We start from the raw sequence: 15,969 nt of genomic DNA, 5'->3' as shown, positions 1-15,969 counted from the left end.
CAGAGCAGTAAAGTGAAATTGACTTCACTTACATTTGTAAATTTCTAAACCCAGCACACACTACCTTACGATAGGGTGCTGGAGGGGTAACTTAGTATCCCCTTTGTCTAGAGTCTCATGTAACAATTTCATGTTACCCTTTCCTCGATTAATGTCTGGTGGCAGTGGTTTACTTTTAATTACTGTGGTGTGCATTTACCACCGGATGCGTTCGCAGCTGCAGAAAAGCACCCAGGGGTGGCGTTTTTGTCAAAATGGCCCTGGTCTACTTTTTTCGCCATTTCTTCTTGGAAAGGTCCTTCTTGAGACCAGGTTTGGTCCCATTGTTCGCTTTGCCTTTGGCGGGATTCACGAGTGAATCACGCCTCTTGCTCCATGGTGTCTGGTGGGGGCAGGACGTGAGGGAGGTGCCTGAAACTCCCTGTGCTTAGTCTTTTAGGAGACCCAAATGAGCTCTGTAGTGATTGGCCGGCTGACTGTCCGGCAAGGACAGCCACCCTGCTGGGTGACTGACAGCTGGGCTGGAATGAATGGGAGAAACCTGCAAAAAGGCAAGGCTTTTTGGCATGGAACGCAGAGTCGACCACTGGACGGAGGAACCGAAGAACTTGAAGAGGACGCCTGATGCAATTCCTGGACCGTTGGTTTGCCCGTTGAAGCCCTGCTGCTGTGCTGAAACTCCAAATTCGTATCGACAGAGAAGCACCTGCAAGGATGACCTCTCCCTTTGAGTTGGTGGGACCAATCAACTCCAAAGTAAGCCACCTAGACATCTTCTCGGAGCTGGTTGAATTTCCACAGAGTTGCTGCTGGAAACCGAATAGCCAGGGAGAGGAACACCAGATTGTGTGCGTTGCTTTTAAGTTGGCCAAGAGCTCCAGGAAGATCCTCCGGACTCAAGAAGCAGGACTGACTGAGCCTGACCACCCTCAGAGTGCGGGACCCCAGAAGCAAGGAAAGTCCATCTTGACACCCAGAAACCGCAGTGTTGCTATTTGCGGTAGTCGCAAGGAGCTGAAACACTGAAATGGCACTTGTTTGAAGATTGCCGGTTGTGAGCGGCGACCGTTCCATTGCAGTGCAGAAGTCCCCAGAAGGCCTCCCTCTTGTCCCCACAACTGAGGCCCAGGAACAGTGAGATCTGCAGAGCTGCACAGGAACAGAAGTCATCTGCTGCACTTTTTCTTCAATCCAAAGGTACTGTAAAGTCTGATAGAACTTACCTCTTATTGTAGAGTTGCTTGCATCTTCTACTACTCACAAGCCTAAACAGCTTGGGGTCTTACATTGGTGGTTCTATTCTTCAAAGACTTCTAAAACCGAGTGCAAAGACCTTCTTTCCTACGAGAAATGCTTCAGCTCATATAGACTTTTGGCCATTGGCTTTGGCTTAACCTGTAACACTGAATGACTCTGCTTAGGGGATTCAAAAGTATTTGCCTGTTTAAGAATATTTGTGGTCTCTTGTTTGTTCTAATAACCTTTTCCTTTGACCAAGTTCTAAGAGTATTCTGAATTCAAAAGTATGATATTAATGTCTCCAGCACTCTAATTATTGAAGTCCCCTGAGGGTGTAGGTTATGGCTTTGGGCCATTCCAAAAGGGTCTGTACTGATTTAGAAACTAAGTGTCACGTAGAGATCCCCACGCCATGTGACCAAGCGCCTACAACTGTGTCCGTCAACATCGCGGGTCATGTGACACGGTTTCACGTTTCCCCGTGAGCCACGTCATGTGACCACCCTATGCAGTCAAAAGGATCGGGGAAACACTGAAGCAACGCTTCACAGCTCCTTCTTTCGAGTACTGTCTGGCGTTTGAATATTTTTTGGACTTCTTAAGCTGCTACGACCACGGAACGTTCTACGGATTGCCTTGTCTTTTCCCTTGGAGTTCAGTTGCACCGTTTGTCTTTTGGTATTTCGACCTTTGGCTTTGTTATTTGGATTCTGGAATCAAACCCTCTTGACTTTGGTTTTACTGCTGGCTCTCGACCTCAGATTTGTCTACTGGACTGCCCACAGATCATCCTGTGTACTGTACCTTTGGCTCCGGTGTTTTTCCATCACCCAGAGTGCTGCTTGGACCCTACCAGTCTGTTGCTGCCACCGGCCCCTCCTGTCCTACCTATCTATTAAGGTTTTTCTGTCATCACACTTAGGTAAGCCCTCTTGAGATTTTCTCTGTCACCCTGCATCATTGTTCATTGCTACTGTTTTGACATAACCATTCATTGCCTTGCAGTGGTCAGGGGGTCCTTCCGGTGTTCCTGGTTCCAGACCGACGGCACTCTACACATGCGGCCTCAAAGATTGCAGGGGTAGTGGTTTTACTTTCTACCCGTGTGGTACTTGGGGACGGAGGTAACATTAATCTGCACAACCATCAAGTCCCGAACACTAAGAGTGTATAGATTTTAAGTGTATTTGTGTGTTGCTTTTATATTGCTCCCTTCTGAAGGTTTATTCTAACTGACTGATAAATACATTCATAATTGTTTATTCAAGGAACCTTGTGTGTAAGTGTTTATTTGAATACTTGTCACTGTGAATCTCTGCATAACTCCTCTACAGCTCACATTGACCCCTCTTGAGATAAGCCTGGCTGCTCAACACGCTACCAACCTGTGTAGTACAGACTTATACCAAAGGTTGGGTTCCTATTGCCAGGAGGTCAGGGTTGTTGCAGTGCACCGAAAGGGTACTGCATACAATGTTGCCTAACAGATCCCACAAGCCACAATTAACACCTCTAACCTGTTCACCTTGGCAAGGATCTCGATAGAGAGGATCTGACCTCTCGTATTTCATATTGCGTAACATCATGGCCCTTAGCCAGTAAATTTAAAATTCTGGTCAATACTGGAAAGGAATAGTTGTCAGGAGAAATGGAATCTTGAGGGGTACTATTATTATCCAGAGGCATAGACAAAAGGGTTGCTGGGGGTCTTTAAGGTAGCGGGCATTAGCAAATTCGCTAACAGGATCCAAACCAACAATTTCAAGCTAGTGTAAACAAGGAGAATTATGGAATCACAAGGGCAAGCCAGACAGAGGTGCAGAGCTCTAAAGAACTTCATTGCCCTGTTTCTCCATTGCATGTAACGAAGAGTACTATAAAATTGGGAGTTGACCCTTTACAGGGGACAAAATAAACAATCTATACCTACATGTGATCAAGTTTGAGATTAAACTATCCAGCAAAATGGTGAAGATATATGGGAAATAGTAAAAACAATGCGGCTAAGCTTTCCACAATTGAAGAAAACATCAAAACGCTACACCGTGCTATGGGAGGTGGTGTGAATTCAGAGCCAATGGAACCTGGGTTGGATCAGGAAATCGAGTGTCAGGAGGCTTTCTCACCTAATAGTCCTACACCATTGACAGATATTATTGAGCAGTCACTTAACACTGTTGAACAGATGGGATATAAAAGTTCCTCAATCCAGCCTGAGCCCCCATGTTCTCCTGCTTTTAAGATATTTAACTCCCGAAGAGCAAAGCGAATAGAGCTAAAAGAATAATAACAATTTTTTGATAAAAAAACTCAAAGGATATGCAAGGTACAAAAATTGTGGGTCATAATTCTGCAATTAAAAACTTGTGAAATTTGTCTCAGGAGGATGAGAGAATTGATTTAAACAGCAAACCAGAGCAAATGTATGATAAACAACCCAATAGCAGAGGCGAGTCTTGAGGTGATTTGATTGATCCATCCACTAAAAAACATACTGAGAAGCAGGTTGCATCTTCTGCGAAGTGCCATCCCAACACAGTCACAGCCCATGTAGCTGTCAAAACAAGGTCTCACAGGTTGATGCAATGTGTCTGCCAGCTCAGTTTATAAATGGAGGAGTGAGTTCCAAACAAAAAAAAAGGTCAACTCCTTTTCCATCTACATTTTAAAGAATCTACGGGGGAGTCGTAGTTCCTGTACCCACTTCAGAACCCACAAATCAAATAACTTCCAAATCATTAATGACATTAAACACTCTGGAGACTCAGGGTAATATATCACTAATACTCAGGAATTGAACTGCAATCAAAACAATCCTTCTCAAATGCAACCCACGATAACAACTCACACCAACTAAAACAATCTTATTCCATAATCTTATTCTTCAAAAATCATGGGTTGGGAAAGTGACATCAAAATCAATGGCACTAGTAGAATTAATAGATCATGTATGCTAGAGCTATTCAAGCAAATTCCAGCACTCAGATCCTTAAACTTAGATGACATTGAGTGGGTAACGTTACCACAGACAAATAACAATCGCATGATCTGTGAGTTACACTCAATTATAATATCGAAGCTTATCTGGGAACAGTGCCAGGATCTTTCGGCTCTGGGCTATAAGCACTGTCTAATGAACTCCAAAGACGACGCATACACATTCATAGAGATTCGTACAAATGACCCCAGCAATGCAAACACTGGTCAGCTGCAGGAAGGTACTACTGCAGGCATAAATGATATACTGGTGGCCCAGCTCTCCACCCTCACTAAAAATGTTCAAGACTGGAATTGGGTGGAGCCAGTAATGAAAACATTTATGACCATCCAGCAAGGGATGTCGCAACGCTAGCATTAAATCTAGAAGTATAATGTTTTGGAATTTATATGGCTCAAGGAACATGAACTCATGGTTCTATAATCAAGTACCTGCTAACCAACCAATGCTTATACTACTTCAAGAGACCATGGTGGGAAAGGAATTACAGATTTAAGGTTATGAAACCTTCACATGTCCAGCTAAGAGAGGACCCATCAGCAGTTGGAGTTCGTAGAAGAAACAGGATTTACTCTTCTAATTGTTCACATGTATTGGAATCTGGCTAAATTCAAGTTGTCGAATTTCCTCTCCAAATTGACTTGATTACCCATTCCACTTTTCAGATCAAAGAAGCACTGGCATACACTTGGTGCAGAGGCAATGCTAAGTCCATAATTGACTATTTCTATGTGTCCGCATCAATTGGAGCAAAATGGCGGAGGATGACAATATCCAATCCAGGGCTAGGAGATTATATGATGCCACAATTCAATCTCAACATTAAAACTCCAATTTTTGTAATCAATCCATCACGGGCCTTTTTTGACATTGACACGATCTGGTCTTTCACTCAGATGGAATAACAAAAGTAATAACTGAAAATCTACTTGCTATATTGATTGAACTCCATAAGGATTCCAAACTACAAATAAGGTTGGATAAAACAGGGAAGCTGTCGACTTTTCTCTTTAATCTCGATCTATCCAATCTGGCAAAGTGGTTGGAAAGCTGTCCTGCTCGATTATACCCAGATTGGTCTGGTCTACAACGAATGGTGTGTGTACTTGAAGAATATGATAGATTAAAAGACTTGAGGATTAACCCCCTTAAGTCAAAAATCCTCGCTTTCAAACGCCCGCTTAAAACTATTAAACATTTTTCTTGGCGCATGAATGACCAAATCATTCCTACTCTCGAAGTTACATAACTGGGCCCCGTCATTAGATCTTTTCCCACTAAAGTCCATGTTACAGCAACACGTGGAGAGAAAATTCTTCTATTAGTTTCATATATGAAAAAAATGGTATACACATTTTGTAAGTTCTTTCTCTCCCCGGTAATTAAATACTATATAGGCGAGGTACTACCATCATTATTATTTGGCTTGGATACAAATCCCCATTAGCATTTATTAGGCTGGGAAAAAGTATGGGTAAATTATGGAAGCGCGTTCCTCACCTCGCCAATTGCGTACAAACAGCTAGCTTAAGGTATGAATTGGGCCTACAGTCGAAGGCATGGATGGAATGGAGATGGGTGTCTTTATATAGACTGATTTTGGTTCCGCCTAATCTGTGACTGGATGACGATGTCTCTCTTGCCTTGCAGGGTTGTTTAAGAACATAAAAAGGGCCGACTGGATAAGAACAATAGCCTCTATGTGCACTTCCACTGTCTCCCCTTCACTGACCTGTATTGATAAGCCAAGAACCTGGTTGCCTAGGTTCGAGGACATTTCCGGATTCGACTATTAGGTTTGAGTTTCTGAGATTTCGTCTCAATCTCTTGCCTAACCGTGAAATCATGTAAATTAGGCAAAAATAGGAAATTGGCAACAACATTTGCAATTTATGTGAGTGTTGTAGCCCACAGTCTTTAAGGCACCTGTTGAGTAGTTGTCCGGGGACCTTGGGGAAAAAAGGCTGGTCAGACTGTCACGATTTGTTAATAATTACTGGTGGTTAGATGCACAATGTTTTTGGGAAAGACTAGCCCCAGGTAATGAAACACGGATGATAACTGAAATCGTGAGATTGCTAAGAGATGTGAACTTCGCCGGGGTCTATTCAGAAGTGAGTTGAGGAAATTCGAATGTATTAGGTTAATGAGTTAATTAATGGCTGAATATTCAATTAGATTTCTTTTTGTTTTATATGACAGTACGGCTTTTGATTTTATTTGTATGAAGATGTACTGTACTTGAGGATATATTGTGGTATGTGAAAAGTCTTGCACTTTTATTTGTTAAAAATTGGGAGTGTTTCTTTGATTTGTCTTAATTCATGTTGAAAGATACAGCTGTCTTTTTATATCTGATTTAATATATTGCACTTTCTGAAATATTGTGTTTTGTGAAAAGTCTAATTTTTCTTTTGATTGACACAATAAGAAAAATAAAAGTTATAACAAATGTATTAATTTATTGAGGGATAATCTCAAAGTATCTGACGTCCTGAACATTAGTAATTTACATTTCTCAGATAGAGAGGATACAAGAAATGAAATTGTATTGAAATGCCTTAAAATATGCACTGGCCATTTCAAGTATAAAAACAGCAAACCTCTGTCATCTCTATGATAAGAAAGAAGTCACGCAGTCTAAACAACTCAAAAATAGTAAAATTAGAAGTTTACCAACTCGAAATCTCTGTTGCCAAATACCTAGAAGGGAAAAGGTGCACGTGTCAAAATAATAAAAACCGAATTCGATCCTTGAAAATTGGAATGCATTTAAGGGACAACCAGGCCATGATTAAGAATCTCTGTATGCTAACACAAAATTATTTTGGTCCTCCATGAGGCAAACTATTGGCAATGAACAAGCTACTTACCTGTAACTGTTGTTCTCCAGCATGGGTCTGGCATGGATTCACATGCTCATGAATATTCCCCGTCGTCAGGCTGGGAATCCTCGGTAAGAAAAAAAAAACAGTATCAGTTTCGTTTCTGATCTGTCTTTCGTAGTAATAACCAATCACTGGTCTCTGCGTCATACTGACCACAGCCAATGACTGCCCTCTACCTAAGCACCGCCTCTGGCAGCCATCTTCAGATTTGGAAGCACGTGAAGTGGCAGTATGACCAAGTGAAGAGCCGCAGAGGGGTAGGCGGGAGGGTTCGCATGTGAATCCATGCCAGACCCATGCTGGAGAACAACAGTTACAGGTAAGTAACTTGTTCCTTCTCCAGCATGGTGTCTGGCATGGATTCACATGCTCATGAATAAAGAATACATGGCAGTACACACATGCACAACCACGGGAGGTGGCAAAGGCTCAACATTAAGCATTACATCAAACTCAACATTAAGCATCTTACCTCCTCACCAGGCTCACCTCAGGCGAACAGGTTGCGCAGCACTGCTTGGCCGACCCTGGACTCCTCCCTGGAATCCCGATCGACGGAGTAGAATTTCGTGAAGGTGTGCGTCGACCTCCACGTAGCAGCCCTGCATATGTCCAGCAGGGGCACACCAGAAAGGAACGCCGTGGTAGCTGCGATCGCTCTGGTGGAATGGGCTCTCGGACGGCCAGGCAGCGGTCGGTTTGCCAACCGATGACAGTACATGATACAGCCGGAGAGCCATCTGGAAATGGAAGCCTTCGAGAGAGCCTTCCCCTGATTGACAGGTCCAAAGTTCACAAAGAGTTGTGACGTCTTCCGAAAACACTTTGTGCGGTCCACGTAGAACTTCTTCGCTCTAGCCACATCCAGCGAGTGCAAAGTCCTCTCAGCCGGCGACGAAGGCGACGGGAAGAACACAGGCAACACCAAGGGTTCGTTGAGATGGAAGTCCGACGGTAACTTGGGCATGAAGTAGGGGTGCGACCTGAGCACTATCCTCGTGTCGTGAAAAGTCAAGTACGGGGCCTTGCAGGAAAGGGCCTGGATCTCTCCCACCCGTCGTGCGGAGGTGATGGCCACAAGAAACGCTGTTTTCCACGACAGAAACTTCAACGGGGCCGAGTGCAGAGGCTCGAACGGAGGTCCCATGAGCTTGGTCAGCACCACGTTGAGCTCCCACGCCGGGGCCGGCGCCTTCACCGGCGGGAACGATCTGAACAGTCCCTTCATGAACTCTTTCCCCAGACGATGAGACCACAAGGACGTCCGGCCCGTGGTTCTGGTGTATCGGGAGATTGCAGCAAGATGAATCTTGATGGACGCGTGTGCCAGTCCAGCTTTGGCCAGCATCAGCAGGTACGGCAGTACCTGGGGAGCCGTAATCCGTAGAGGGTTAATCTTCTGTGCGTGGCACCAGACAGAGAACCTCTTCCATTTGTGTCCGTAGCATTTAAGAGTCGAGGACGCCCTGGCCTTTGCAAGAACCTCTCTGCAGTCGGCCGGTATGTCGTATCCTCCAAACTCTAGCGCTGCAGGCCTGCAAGTTCAGCGATTTCGGGTCGTGGTGGAGGATGGCGCCTCCTTCCCTGGAGAGTAGATCCGCGTCCACCGGCAGCTTGATTGGCGGGGACGCTGACAAGTCCAGAAGGTCCGGGAACCATATCTGCCTCGGCCACGCAGGTGCGACGAGGATCATCCTGCACCGTGACCTCTTGAGCTGGTTGACGAGCCGGATTAGCAGTGGCAAAGGAGGGAACGCGTAGAGGAACAGGCCCTCCCAGGGGAACGAGAAGGCATCGCCCATGCTCCTCGCCTGGGGAAACCTGCTGGCGAACCTCCGGCACTTGGAGTTAGTCGCCGTCGCAAACAGGTCGATCTGGGGTGTGCCCCACCGTCGGAAGAGGCGATCCACTAGATCCTGCCGTAGTTCCCACTCGTGGCACGAGCGCAGCTCCCTGATGAGTGAGTCGGCAATGGTGTTTTTTATCCCTGCCAGATGAAACGGCACCAGAAACATCCTTTGGGCGACGGCCCAATGCCACAGGTCCTGCGCCTCCTTGGACAGCGCTGGAGACCTGGTTCCGCCCGGTTTCCTGATGTAAAACATGGTGGTGGTGTTGTCGGTGAAGATCCTCACCACCTTGCCCTTGAGGGACGGAAGGAAGGACCTGAGGGACCAGAACACTGCACGGAGCTCCAGGACGTTGATATGGAGGAACTTCTCCGTCGGGAGCCAAAGGCCTCTCGCGTGCAGATTTTCGGTGTGCGCTCCCCACCCTTCCAGGGAGGCATCCGTGGTCACTGTCGCCTGGTGGTCTGGGGTCTGGAAGTCCATGCGCGTGGTTGCCCCACCACCGGACCGCTCGGCGGAAACTCTCGTCGAGTGTGATCCTCTCCTCGAAGCCGCCCGTCGTTTGGATCCAGCGCGCGTCCAGGAACTCCTGCAACGGGCGCATCCGGAGCCTGCACATGGGAATGAGGTAGATGCAAGAAGACATCATTCCGAGGAGGGACTTGATGGACCTCACCTTGGCCGCGTCGGAAACCAACATCCGCTGTACCTTGCCCAGGATGGACCTGGTCCTTTCCTCCGACGGGGAAGCCAGAAGGGACACTGTGCCGAGCTTCGCTCCCAGAAACAGTGCGTTTTGCGCGGGTACCAGGTGGGACTTGGCGTAGTTCACGGAGAATCCCAGGTCCGTGAGAAGTTGGACGGTCCTTGCCGTGTGCTCCACGGCGAGCTCCCTCGTCTTGGCTCGGATGAGCCAGTCGTCCAGGTAGGGGTAGACGTGGATCCCCTCGCGGCGCAGCTGCGCCGCAACCGGTGCAAGGCACTTGGTGAATACCCTGGGTGCCGACCGTAGTCCGAAGGGGAGGGCTTTGAACTGGTAGTGACGCCCTTGGACCACAAACCTGAGGAATTTTCGGTGGCCCTTTAGGATGGGAATATGGAAGTAGGCATCCTCCAAATCCAACGACGACAGGAAGTCTCCTTCCTCCAGCTGCCCCAGGACGTGCTGGAGGGTGACCATCCGGAACTTCTGCGCCTTGATGAACTTGTTCAGACGTCGCAGGTCTACGATGGGGCGCCATCCTCCCGTCTTCTTCTTCACGAGGAAGTATCTCGAGTAAACTCCGGAGCCCCGAAGCCTCTTTGGGACGAGTTCGATGACGCCCTTCCTGAGCATCGCCTATACCTCCAGGAGAAGCTGAGGGATGTGAAGCTCTTTCCTGGCCACGGGGGGGACACGCGGGCACCTTCTTTGAAACTCGAGCGCGTGGCCCCGGGCTAAGGCGTCCAGCACCCAACGGTCGGTGGAGATGGACTCCCACACGCTGACGAAGCTCGCCAGCCGGCCTCCCACCGGGGTGCTTCGGTGGGGGCCCAACCCCACGGCCGGTTCAATCCTGTTTCGACGAGGCTTTGCCGCCTTGACCTCCTTGGCGACGACGGCGGGGTCCGCCAGACTTGCCTCGTCCTCTGTAGGCCTCCTGAGACGACGAGCGGGCCGCTTGACGGTAGGTGGAGAAACCGCCGCCGGAACCTTTGGAGGCGCCCTTGCCTCCGCTGCTCCGAAAGGGCGTCCGTCGTTGCTGCAGAACCCCAAGGGCCCGGGCCGTCTCAGTGTCCGCTTTAATGGCCTGAAGGGAGTCGTCCACTGTTTTCCCAAACAGGTTGTTCCCATCGAACGGCATGTCCAGGACTCTGGTCTGTACGTCTTGACGGAAGTCCGTAGCCTTGAGCCATCCACGCCGCCTAAGGCACACGCCGTTGCCCAACTGGCGAAACCCAGTGTCGGCGATGTCCGTCGCAATAGTGATGGCGTGGTCCGACGCCACCTCGCCTTCCTGTAGGATCTCCAGGGCATCTGCCCTCTTGTCGTCCGGTAGGAAGTCCAGCAGGGTACCAGTTTGTACCATAGCTCCCTGTCGTAGCGGGCCACGATAGCCAAGGCGTTGGCCGCTTTAATCGTCGTCGCTGCAGACGAGATGACCCTGCGTCCCATAGCGTCCAATTTCTTTCCCTCGCCGTCCGGTGGGGAAGTCGATGTGGAGGCCGCACCCCCCCCGCTTTCTTCCTGGCCGCCGCGGAGACGACGGAGTCCGGGGTAGGCTGCGCCCGGAGGCACAGGGGGGCCACGTCCGGGACCCGGTACTTCTTCTCGTACCGGTCTCTTCTAGCTGGCGTCGTGGAAGGGTTCTTGAGGAGGGCGAGGCCCTCATCCCAAATGTCGTCCAGTAGAGGCACCGCGAGGACCGTCTTCCTCTTGGCCTTGCGCCGTTGATAAAGGAATCCTTCCTTTTTCTTCTCCTCAGGGCAGAGTTGGAAAAGCTCGGATGCCCTGGCGATCATGGAGTGGAACGATCCAATCTCGTCGGGCGGAGAAGCCCTGGTGGGAGGTGACGACGGTAGATCCTCGTCGTATACCTCGTCGTCCGTACCCGTCGCTGCCGTGTCAGTCCCCGTATCATCCCCTCGGGTGGACGGGGAGGAGGGCTGGACGGGGCGCGACGGCTGAAAAGGAGGTGGAGGGTGAATCCTTCTTTTCTTGGGCGGGGGAGCACCAGAAGGTCCCGGTTCAGGATCCCCCGACGGGAGAGGTTCCTCCGTCGGCAACGGTAGTCTCGTCCTTATCTCTGAACATAAGGACTGTATAGCCAACAAAATGGCCGCCAAGTTGTCTTGCGGCACTGGTAGAGGGGAATCCGACGGGCGATCAGGGGCCCCGTCGGCACCCTCGACGATGTCGTCACCTGCGTCGGGATCCATCCCGACGGGCCGGTCTTCTTCCACGCCAAGGCCGTGGCTTAAGACCTCAATCAGCTCTTCCTCTGAGGTTGAGGCCGAATCTACGACGACGCCCTGCTCCCCCTTTTTCTTCCCCGCCGGGGGTTTCACGGGGGTCCTATCGATGGGCACAAACGAGGACTCCCTCTGAGGTGGCAGGGAGACTCTGAGCCCCGAGGTCGCCACCACTGGTGTAGCCTCCACAGGCTGAGCCAGGGCCGCCGCGACAGTATCGATAGAGGGCTTGGCCGGATGGATTAAGGCCTTCACCACCTTATCCTTGAGGAGGGGGACACTGCCTCGCTCCCCCTCCGATGGGGCCTTCGAGCTCGACCGGGGCCTCTCCAGGAGCTTCGCCGGGTGCTCGCCCTTCCTCTTACCCGACCCAGAGCGTTGGCTCGTGGCTGAAGGTGCCGGGGAGGGTGCGCCCTGCCTGGCGCCCGTAGAGCCCGACCGTTCGGCGCTCCCGGTGCCAGCGGACTCGCGGTGCTTGGCCTTGTGTTGGACCCCCGTCGCCGGGGCGTCCTCAAAGGTCTTAGAAGACCGCTCGGATTTCTTCCTCTTCTTCTCGCCTGACGGGCTCTTCCCTTCCAGCCAGTTGGCGAGACGTTGATGGCGGTCCTTCATGGTCCGCTCCGACATGTTGCCGCAAAACGCACAGTCCCTCTCCTGCGTCTTGTCCTCATGTAAGCAGTAGAGACAAAAGGAGTGTTCGTCCTCCTTAAAGACGTTCTGCAGCTGGCATCCAGGGCAGATCCTGAACAGCTTTCCGGGCGTCGAGCTTCCCTTCTCCTGGGCCATGTCCGGGCCTGAGAAACTTCTGGAGTCCTCCAAAAGCGTAGCTCGACGAAATCTTCACCCTTGAGGGGCGCAGACGAATCCGACACGGGTCCCCGCTGATCGGATGGAGAGTCGGTGGAGCTTGAGGCTCTTTTGACCGAAAAAAACGAAGTTTTTGAGAAAAAAACGTGACAAAATAGCACTAACGCTCGAGAGCAATAGCACGAGGATCCCAACACATGAACGTGCGGTAAAAATCTGAAGATGGCTGCCAGAGGCGGTGCTTAGGTAGAGGGCAGTCATTGGCTGTGGTCAGTATGACGCAGAGACCAGTGATTGGTTATTACTACGAAAGACAGATCAGAAACGAAACTGATACTGTTTTTTTTTTTCTTACCGAGGATTCCCAGCCTGACGACGGGGAATATTCATGAGCATGTGAATCCATGCCAGACCCCATGCTGGAGAAATGTAAAGTGACCATAGACTCCTCCATCACAGAGGTGGTGTGGGTAAAATAATTTACCAATAAATATCAATTGCCATCATTATTTCATGTCCATGAAAAAAGATAACATATGGGCAATAAACAAGTTAAATCTCAAGAGCTGCGGACGGCATTCCTGCTTGTGTCATTAAGACAGATCCTATTTTATGAGCTTCTATCCTAAAAATTTAACTTGACACGATATTTCAATCTAAATATATTGTAAAACATGGACCCAGTCCCTTATAGTGGCCATTTTCAAAAAAGGCGACCCTCTTGATTCATCCAACTATAGGCCAATAGCCCTTACTGATGCTTCTTCAAAAGTCTTTTATATTTTAATTCTTAAAGACCCAGAGCAGCATTCAACATTCTGCTGCCTTATCACACGGGTCAAGCTGGATTTCATAAAAGAATGGGAACATCACTCAATGCAACCATTTTGGCTCATCTTTTAGAGACAGTCAAACAGTTCAACTGGTCCACTAATTCATGGCATCTTTGGACATGACGTCTGCGTTTGACTGTGTCATCAGATCAATTCTATGGCAAAAGCTACAGAGGTATGGCATCCCTGCAAATTGTACCCAAACTCCCTCACGCGGCGAGGTCCCTCCGATTGTATTTTTTCTGCCACGAGGGAGCCCAAGGCTATTGTGAGTGAGTACATGAAGAGAGAAGTAGTAAGAAGTCTATGTTCCTTCCACCCCGAGCGGGGAGGTAGGGAGGACTCATGTGAATCTAAGCAGATACAATCATCAGAAATGCTATTAAGGTGAGTAATGCATGTCTTCTGATGCTTGTTAATCTGCTTAGAATCACATTCTGTGCATAGACCAGTGAGCAGTACCAGGAGATGGTGGTGGGTTGTGAGAAGGAACAGTAGTGAAAAGATGTCTTAGTACTGCTTGTCCCACCTGAGAATCAGACCTAGAATGAGTGTCTAGGCAATAGTGTTTTGTAAAGGTGTGTACAGAACTCCAGGTTGCCGCTTTGCAAATGGACGCCCCAGGGCCCCGAGTAGAATGTGCTCTAGGCTTGAAGGGCAGTTCTTTCTTAGCAAAAGTGTAACATAGTGTGATGCATTTGACAATCCACCTTGAGATGAACAAGTTACTTTCTTACCTGGTAACGCTCTTTCGATGGGATGTTTCGATGACATATTCCACATCTATGACAGGTAATCACCACAACTGTGCTGTTTCAGAACATTTTTGGCGTCTGCATCAATGACTTCGATACGCTGTCCTCGAGGGCCTCAGTCGAGCCGACGTCACCGGATGTTATAAGTAGGACGCACGACGCCCGTAGCCTCAGTTGTAGTTTTTTCCCAGAACGTGTGGCACCAATCTTCTGCCATTATGACTACAGAAAGCCTTGCGGAAACGTAAGCTGCAATCGCATAAGAAATTCTGTAGAGGGGTAGGCTGGGAGGGTACGATGTGGAATATGTCATCGGAACATCCCATCAAAAGAACGTTACCAGGTAAGAAAGTAACTTTTTCTTTGAGGGGATTGGTTCCTCTGACATATTCCACATCTATGACAGACTCCTAAAGCAGTACCGACATATGGAGGTGGGAAAAGACTACTGAATTTTAGAATGCCCAATTAAATTGCAGAATAGAGGACCGCCTTGCCAAAGGCTAAATCTTGCCCATGAATAGAATCCAGGGAGTAGTGCTTTACAAAAGTATGGACAGAGACCCATGTGGCTGCGTCACAAATGTTGCGAATGGGAACACCCCTCTCTGCAGGGCAGTAGAGGCAGCCACACCCCTAGTAGAATGGGCCCGTAAGCCTAACGGAGGGTCCTTACCCGCCAAGCGGTAACATTCAGAAATTGTCAAGATAATCCATCTAGACAAAGTCTGCTTAGTAACAGCTTGTCCCAAACGCCGTCCAGCGTATCCTACAAAGAGCTGATCATCCACTCTGACCCGGGACATGCGTAAGATGTAGAAACTTAAAGCTCTCCTAGGATCCAACCTATGGAGCCTCTCCTCTTCCTTAACAGGATGCGGAGGAGGATAGAACGCCGGAAGAATGACCTTCTGGCTTAAATGAAATTCTAACACCACTTTCGAAAGAAAAGAGGGACGAACCCCAAGGACAACCCTGTCCATATGGACCACCGTGAAAGGTGGCTTAGCGGATAGTGTCTGCAACTCACTCACTCTGCGGGCGGAAGTAACCGCAACTAAAAATACAGATTTAAAGGTCAACAGTCTCAAAGGACAAGAATGTAAAGGCTCAAACGGAGCTCCCATTAGGAATTTTAGAACCAGGTTCAAATCCCAACCGGGCACCTAGAAATGTGATGGTGGGAACACATTAGTGAGCCCTTTCAGAAACTGAGAAATAAACAATCTTAAAATAAGAACACTCCTCAGACGAGTGCTTAACAATGGACAGTGCCGCCAGGTAACCTTTAATGGGTCCCACTTGCAGGCCCTTGTGGGCTCCAAAAGCAAAGAAGACAGAACCACAGGAATGGCACACGAAAAAGGATCCACATTCAGAACCCTGCAGCAGTCGCAGAACTTTCTCCAACGGCAATGTTACAGGGACTTTGTTGCAGGCCTTCTGGCCGAAAGCAACACCACCATCACTTCTTATACCTCAACCTTTCAGAAGCCAGGCATGAAGGTTGAGAGAGACTTGACCTCTGGATGGAAAACCTGACACCCCTCCCGTAAGAGCAGATCCTCTCGGTAGGGAAGACGGCGTGGAGGGCAGATGGACATGTCGAGAAGGTCCTGGTACCACGTTCTCCTGGCCCATGCCGGA

The 15,969-nt window shown here is 49.0% G+C and overlaps 1 protein-coding gene across 4 annotated transcripts in view; it reads right to left on the bottom strand.

The window, feature by feature from the left end:
- The window catches only part of NUP188 (nucleoporin 188), a 1,828,090-nt gene that overhangs the window by 558,056 nt on the left and 1,254,065 nt on the right, over positions 1-15,969 (bottom strand). For 3 of the 4 annotated variants that reach the window (XM_069609202.1, XM_069609203.1, XM_069609201.1), the window contains exon 30: positions 6,914-6,940. The exons of the other annotated variant lie outside the window; for it this stretch is intronic. In XM_069609202.1, coding sequence (XP_069465303.1) covers positions 6,914-6,940 — 27 coding nt within the window. The remainder of the gene's footprint in view (positions 1-6,913; positions 6,941-15,969) is intronic. 4 annotated transcript variants of the gene reach the window in all.

The sequence above is a fragment of the Ambystoma mexicanum genome, chromosome 8 (assembly GCF_040938575.1).
Source record: "Ambystoma mexicanum isolate Mex_15411 chromosome 8, UKY_AmexF1_1, whole genome shotgun sequence".
Classification (NCBI taxonomy): Eukaryota; Metazoa; Chordata; class Amphibia; order Caudata; family Ambystomatidae; genus Ambystoma; species Ambystoma mexicanum.
The sequence above is the reverse complement of the archived record's forward strand: the minus strand, read 5'-3'. Positions and strand labels throughout refer to the sequence as shown.